The sequence below is a fragment of the Theropithecus gelada genome, chromosome 19 (assembly GCF_003255815.1).
Source record: "Theropithecus gelada isolate Dixy chromosome 19, Tgel_1.0, whole genome shotgun sequence".
NCBI lineage: Eukaryota > Metazoa > Chordata > Mammalia > Primates > Cercopithecidae > Theropithecus > Theropithecus gelada.
This window is the reverse complement of record NC_037687.1, coordinates 23,254,334-23,261,225: the sequence shown is the minus strand read 5'-3', so window position 1 is coordinate 23,261,225 and position 6,892 is coordinate 23,254,334. Positions and strand designations below refer to the sequence as shown.

General features: G+C 55.6%; 1 protein-coding gene across 1 annotated transcript in view; it reads left to right on the top strand.

Annotated features, from left to right (window-relative positions):
• Positions 1 to 2,908: 2,908 nt before the first annotated feature.
• The window catches only part of NOVA2 (NOVA alternative splicing regulator 2), a 41,535-nt gene continuing 37,551 nt past the window's right edge, over positions 2,909 to 6,892 (top strand). Inside the window, exon 1 of the mRNA XM_025367506.1 lies at positions 2,909 to 3,035. Within this exon, the coding sequence (XP_025223291.1) occupies positions 2,951 to 3,035 (85 nt within the window). The 5' untranslated portion in view covers positions 2,909 to 2,950. The remainder of the gene's footprint in view (positions 3,036 to 6,892) is intronic.

Here is a 6,892-nt window from a genome sequence, read left to right as displayed (position 1 = left end):
TTGTGTTTGTGTGTGAGTGTGAGTGCGTGACCGACCGTGCTGTTGTGTGTGTCCAAATGGGAGGGCTCGATGCGGGGAGCGCAGGGTTGGGGCTGCAGGCATGACTCGGGGATGGGGGCTGAGTGGCACACAGCTTTCCATGTGTGTTGTGCGTGTCACTGAGTGACCCGTGAAGTCCAGTTATTGTGTGTGTTAGCCTGTGTGGGCTGTGTATCTAAATGTGTGTGTTTACCCGATGTGTGTGCAAGGAATGACTGAGTCTGTTCGTCAGTCTATACATCACATGTCGCTCATATGTCTTATGTAACATAGGCCATGGATGTCCTGTGGCTTTGATCATGGATTTGTAACTTTTCCGAGTGTGCGGGGCCAAGTGTGGAACTGTCGTGGCTCTGAATATGTGCACCTGGGACATACCTCCATATTAGATATGTGTGTGTCTATTTGTGTATGAGAGCCTGTGTTGTGGCTTTGCGTCTGCATGATTGAATGTGCATTACAGATGAGTGTGTATGTGTGTGTGTGTGTGCCTATCCCCTGTGAGTGTTTCTGTGTGAGACTGTGTTGAAACTGTGCACCTTTGCACCTGCAACAGGGCCAGTGTGACTCTGTGTGTGTCACACAGAGGGGGAAACTTCACAGCTAACTTCATGGATGTTGGGATACGTACCTGTGTGGTGTGAGGCTATTTTACTCAAAGGGTCTAAGGTGTGGAACTCAGCCTGACCCCCGTATCTCTCTGCATCCCTCTTGCCTCTTTCCTGTCTCCATGGCAACCAGCTCCTCAGCTCCCTCCAGGAAGATGGAGGGGGAGGATCCAGACTGCACTGGACCACAGCCCCCTTCCATCCCCCTTGGCTCTGAGGACAATGGGGGTGAGGGGACAGATGGGTAGCCACCCCATCCACCCCAGGCCATCTGCTACCCCCCCATCCTGGGGACCTGAGAGTATGGCAAGGGAGGAGCAGGGGGCATGTTGGAGCCGATCCCCATGCCGCAGATTCCACAGTAGCCACAATTACCCACATCCAGACCCCCTCTAAGCCTAATCTTGCCCCTGACCAACGCAGGAAGGAAAGATTCCTTGGAGATTAAGAATCCAGGGAGAAGGAAATTCTGGTATCAAGGAACACAGAATAACAGCAATGATCCATTCCAAAGAAAGGCCCCCTAGTTCCAATGATTTTGGGCTCTGAAATTGGACTTGTCCTGCGTTCACATCCCAGTTTCTCTCTCTCAAGCTGTGTGCCCTTGGACAAGCCACCCTCGATGTTCCCAGGCCTCCACTTTGTCATCTGAAAACCAATTTTTCTTAATGACATGAGTAGTAATACTGTACAAGGGCCAAGGCTGTTTTGTTCCCTGTTGTATCTGCAGCATCAAAGACAGTGCCTGGCACTTAGTAGGTAGGCTCTAAGTACTGTTGTTTGAATGGAGTTGTGCCCCAGGGCGGGTGCTCAGGCTGCAACTCCTGCTCAGTGAATTCAATCCCTTGAGGCCTTTCAGCATCACGGTGCTGATTCTTCAAAGGATGGATGAAAGAGTTGAAGGAGAATTTCCCAGCTGAAAGGATTGAAAAAGAGTGAAGTGAAATTTCTTTCTCTTTCTTTTTTCTATTATTATTATTATTATCATCATCATCATTATTATTATTTTGAGACGTCTTGCTCTGTCTCCCAGGCTTGATCATGGCTGACTGCAGCCTCAAACTCCTGTGCTCAAGCGATCCTCCCACCTCAGACTCCAGGATACCTGGGACTACAAGCATGTGCTACCAGGCCTGGCTAATAATAAAAAAAAAAAAAAAAAAAAAAAAAAATTTTTTTTTGTAAAGATGGGGCCTCACTATATTGTTGCCCAGCTGGTCTCAAACTCCTGGGCTCAAGTGATTCTTCCGCCCCGGCCTCCCAAAGTACTGGGATGACAGGCATGAACCACCGCGCCCAGCCGAAATTTCTTGTCTTGACCAAGTGAAGTCAAAGTATGCTCCTAAGGCTGTTTCCTCATCTGTAAAATAGGGATAATAAGTGTAACTCACAGAGCTGGTCGCTCTGGGGATTAAATGCGATAACGTCTGTGACGTGCTTGCTTGGAACCGGACCTGGCACACAGTAAGTGCTCAATAAACGTTCATTCAAGGTGAGGAGTGGGGAGGCTTGGAGGAGCCCGGGGTCCTCCCAGCAGCCTGGGGGACTCGGGTCCAGCTCTCTGCCGCCGGGAGGGGCGTGGCCAACCCAGAGGGACGTGGTCCAGGCTTCAGGCTGGACCAATGGGGGCGCCGAAGGGCGTGGCCCTACCCGGCATGGGCGTGACCTCGTGGGGTGGGAGGGGCCAGGCGCTGTGGGAGCCTCCGGGAAGAAGATGCTCGGGCCAGCAGCCACCGCCAGCCCCGTCGCCGCCGCCGCCCGCGCCCGCCGCCCCCTGGGTCCCCACTAGCGGCCGCCTCCGCCTCCCACCTCCGGCCACGCTCCTCCGGCCCCCCGCCCCGAGCAGGGTCTGGGGGGCTCGGCCCTCTTGCCCCAGGGAGCCAAGAGGAGAGGGGGGGTCTTGTCCCCCCAGTGGCGCGTCCAGTCCCCAGCCTCTGTGGTCCCAGGAGAGACCCCACTCCTCAGTTCTTTCCCGGCTCTATCGGAGACCCCCCCTCGGCCCTGCTATTCTACTCACAGCCGCCCTCCCCCCTCCCCCCCCCCCCCCCCCTCCCCCTCCCACGTCCCCTCCCCTCCCCCTCCCCCGCCCCCCGCCCCCTGCCCCCCCCACCATGAGGATGATGGCCGCCGGCGCGGTGCACGGCCTCTTCACGGCCTCCGCGGCCCCGCAGCCGCCGCCGCCCCCGCCGCCGCCGCCGCCGCAACCCCAGCCTCCCCAGCAGCCGTCGCCGCCGCCACAGCAGCCGCCGCCGCCGCCGCCGCAGCCGCCGCAGCAGCAGCAGCCGCCGCCCCAGGCCCCCCCCATGGAGCCCGAGGCCCCGGATTCCCGCAAGAGGCCCCTCGAAACGCCCCCCGAGGTGGTCTGCACCAAGCGCAGCAACACGGGAGGTGAGAAAGGGCTGCGGCTCCGGGCGGGGGAGCGGGCAGGGGGCCTCGCCTTTCTCCATCCTTCCCCCCCCCTCCCGTGGCAGGTGCAAGGGCTCTGGGGAGGGGAGAGACACCCCTCCCCGAGGTGGGGGACAGAGCGGAGAGTTGAGGAGGGGGCTGGACCCCCTCCTCCTCTCGCCGAGGCCCGGGGCTGGGAGCTTTGTCTGCGAGAAGAGGGATTGGGGGGGAGGGCGTGATAAGTGTCCTTGGGGGGCGCAGAGGATGGGGGGCGTGAGAGCCTCAGGGCAGATGTCTTGTGTGTCCTTGAGGGGTGTGTGATGTGACCCTTTCGGGGCAGGGGTGTTCCCCGGGCTCGCGTGTCCTGGCTGGGGGAGGGGAAGGAGTAGAGGCCTGTGGACCGGGAGCTTCCCAGCCTCCCTCCCTGGGGATGTCCTGAACAAGGGTTGTCCCAGAGGAAGGCTTGTGTGGCCCTGGCGGGATCGTGCGTGGGAACAGGCTGGGTGGGTGTGTGGGGTGAAATGGAGGAAAGGGTGGTGTGTAAAGCTAGGTGGGAGAATGTGAGACTAGGACAGGTATGTATGTGTGTGCGTGTGTGTATGTGTGCCCTCTACGGCCTGGATGTGTGACATTAGGGATCAGGAATATGACAGCATAGAGGGGGTGTATGAGAAAGGGGACAGGGGTCGGGCTCCATATTTGAGACCCTCCAGCGGGTACGTGTGACAAGGAAAGGTGTGTGCTTGTCACCCCCGAGAGGGCTGTGGCAGAGTGTGACACATGAGAGGGTGTGTGTGACAAGCAAGGGGGTGTGTGGGGGACGCTGAATGGGCTGGTCCTGGGCGTGAGCCAGAAGAGGCCGTGTAGATCAGAGGAAAGGGGTCCAGTGTGTGTGACACAGGCGTGGCTGGGGTGGGGTGGGACTCAGAGAAGCTGGTGAGGGGATGTGACAAGGAAAGGGTGTGGGTGTGACTCCAGAGAGGCTGTGGCTGGGTGTGACACATGGAGGTGTGCAACAGTGACATCAGAGGGGGTGTGTGCAACAGGGAAGGTGGGTGTATGACGAGGGAAAGACTGGGGCTTGTGGGTGAAACGCACGAGGGTGTGTAAAAAGGAGAAGGAAGGATGGGTCCCCATGTGACAGGGCACGTGTGCGTATGACACCCAGCTGTGTGTATGGGTGTAACAAGGAGAGGTGTGTGTGTGAAATGGCTGACTGTGTGACACCAGAGATATGGGGATGATTCTGCGTGTGTTTGACAAGGGAGAGTGTGTGTGTGTGTCCTTGTGTATTGGAGATTGCTGAATGTTTGACACCATGGAAGGCGGTGTGAGGGAAGAGAGGGGCTCTCCCTGGGTGTGTGACCCAAGGAGGTGTGCGTACCCGAGAAAGAAAAGCCCAGCTGGGAGCTCTAGGTGCATGCCCTGCTGTGGAGGGCTCAGGGAAGAGGTGGGATTTCTTGGGGTCCTCAGAGCCCAGTCCCCTAGCTCCCTGGTAGGAGGGAGACCCCAGAGAGGACAAGCCCCTCCCCGCGGTCACCTTGCCAAAATCTCCACTTCCTCTGGTCTTTTCCTCCGGATGGGAGAGGGATGGCTTCAGGCAGAGTGCACCCTTTCCTCTCCGTCAGGCCTGGCAGTGGGTGGGGTGGGGGCCTCCCACCTCCTCCCTGCAGATGAATACAAGCCAACTTTCTTCCTCCCATCCTAGCCCTCCCCGACCTCCACCCAGGTGGGACAGGAATCAGGGACCCCCTGGATGCCCATGAGGGTGTCCAGCAGAAATTGGAGGAAAGGGAAGTTGGGGGAGGGGATGGGAGGGAGTTTCCTGTCCTTCTTCCTGCTCCCCCACCCCCAGCACACACATGAATATGTCCCTGACTTCCTTCCCTCCTTCCTGCCCCACTGCTGTTCCCAGTCCTGGAGAGATCAGGGACCCAGGAGGTCCCTGAGCCCAGTCAGACTGTCTAGCCCTCCACCCACTAACCTCTAGAGGTTAGGGGGTTCCCACCTTTCTCTTAAAGGGACTGAGATGCTTAGAATCTGATCACTTCGCAGCACAATTTAACACTGATGCCACTGCTGCTAGTAACAGTCACATCTGCCTACGTGGCACCTACTACTCTGAGATATGGGTTAATATCTCAATACAACCCCTGGGAGAGATTATTTGAGCATCTTTTTACAGATGAGGAAAACTGAGGCTCGGCAAAGTGAAACCGCTTGCCCAAGGTCACATGGTGTCTAAGTGATGGAGCTAGAATTTACCCAACCCTGGGCTGCCTAGTTCTGGAGCTCCTGGACAAAACCACTGTGCTATCCTGCCTCCCTCCACAGCGGGGAAATTAGGATGAGCCTTTAGGGACCATCTCCTCCAGACCGTCTCCCACCCCACTTCTGTTTACCCATGGGGAAACTGAGGCCGGGAGATGCAGAGGGACAGGCCTCCATTGACAGAAACACACTCAGGGGCAGGGCTGGGCAAGGGTCCAGGACTTTGACCCCAAAATTGAGGGCTTCTTTCAATAATATACATTCATAGTTGGGGGATGCTGTCTCAACCCATCCCCTTTTCTGAGCCTCAGTGTCCTCATCTGCCATATAGGCACATAAAAATTATCATAAGGAGCTGGGCACAGTAGGTCACGCCTGTAATCCCAGCACTTTGATAGGCTAAGGCAGGTGGATCATTTGAGGTCAGGAGTTCGAGAACAGCTTGGCCAACATGGTGAGACCCTGTCTCTGCTAAAAATACAAAAATTATCGGGGCATGGTGGTGGGCACCTGTAGTCCCAGCTACTAAGGAGGCTGAGGCAGGAGAATTGCTGGGACCCGGGAGGTAGAGGTTTCAGTGAGCCGAGATCATGCCACCACACTCCAGTGTGGGCAACAGAGCGAAACTCCATCTCAAAAAAAAAAAAGTGACCGCAAGGATAATACTAACAATAGCTACCTATATTATTGTTTAATGCCTTACGTGCAATTTCTTGTCATTCTCCCAACATGCTATGATGGAATAATAATAATCAGTTATAATAATGGCTAGACTTATGATACTACAGTATGCCAGGAACTGTCATGGGAAGTGCTTGACATGGATCAATTCCTTAATCCCTACAACAATTCTATGATGTTAACCCATGTTACGGATGAACAACTGAGGCACAGAGAGGTTAAGTCACTTGCCCAACGTCACTCAGCTGATAAGCAGCAGAACCATGATGTGAACTCAGGCGGCTGGCTCCATTGTGTGGGGAGACACTAGAATGGACCTTATTTTTGGATGGGGAAACTGAGGCTCAGAGGAGTGAGGGCTTTTCCTGGATGTCCCAGAAAGCAGTACCCTACTGGACAGATGAGATTCTTGCCCCTCCTGCCCGCCTCTGGGAGCAGATGGGAGAAATGGAGGAGATGGTGGCGGTTCACACTCGCTTCTGGGCACTGCGAGTGGCTGGCAGGTGCTGCTGGGAGGAAAACAAGACACTAAGGGCAGGAAGACTTGGGTGAAGAGGTTGGACGGAAACTCTAGTCAGGGACTCTTTGCAGAAATAAATGACCCCAGTCTGGCAACGGTGGCCCCCCTTGATACAGATCGTAATTCTTAAGCTGCAATAATAATGGACCCCCGTACTCCTGACTATATTCCCACCTCTGTCAACCCCCCAAAAATAAAAACCCATATACAGACACATATACATATCTCACACCCTCAACATAGCTTACACCAGCCAGATCTTGCTCCTAACGTCCCTCTTTTTTTCTTTTCTTTTCTTTTTCTTTTTTTTTCTGAGACGGTCTCACTCTGTCACCCAGGCTTGGAGTGTAGTGGTGCAATCATGGCTCAATGCAACCTTGACCTCTTA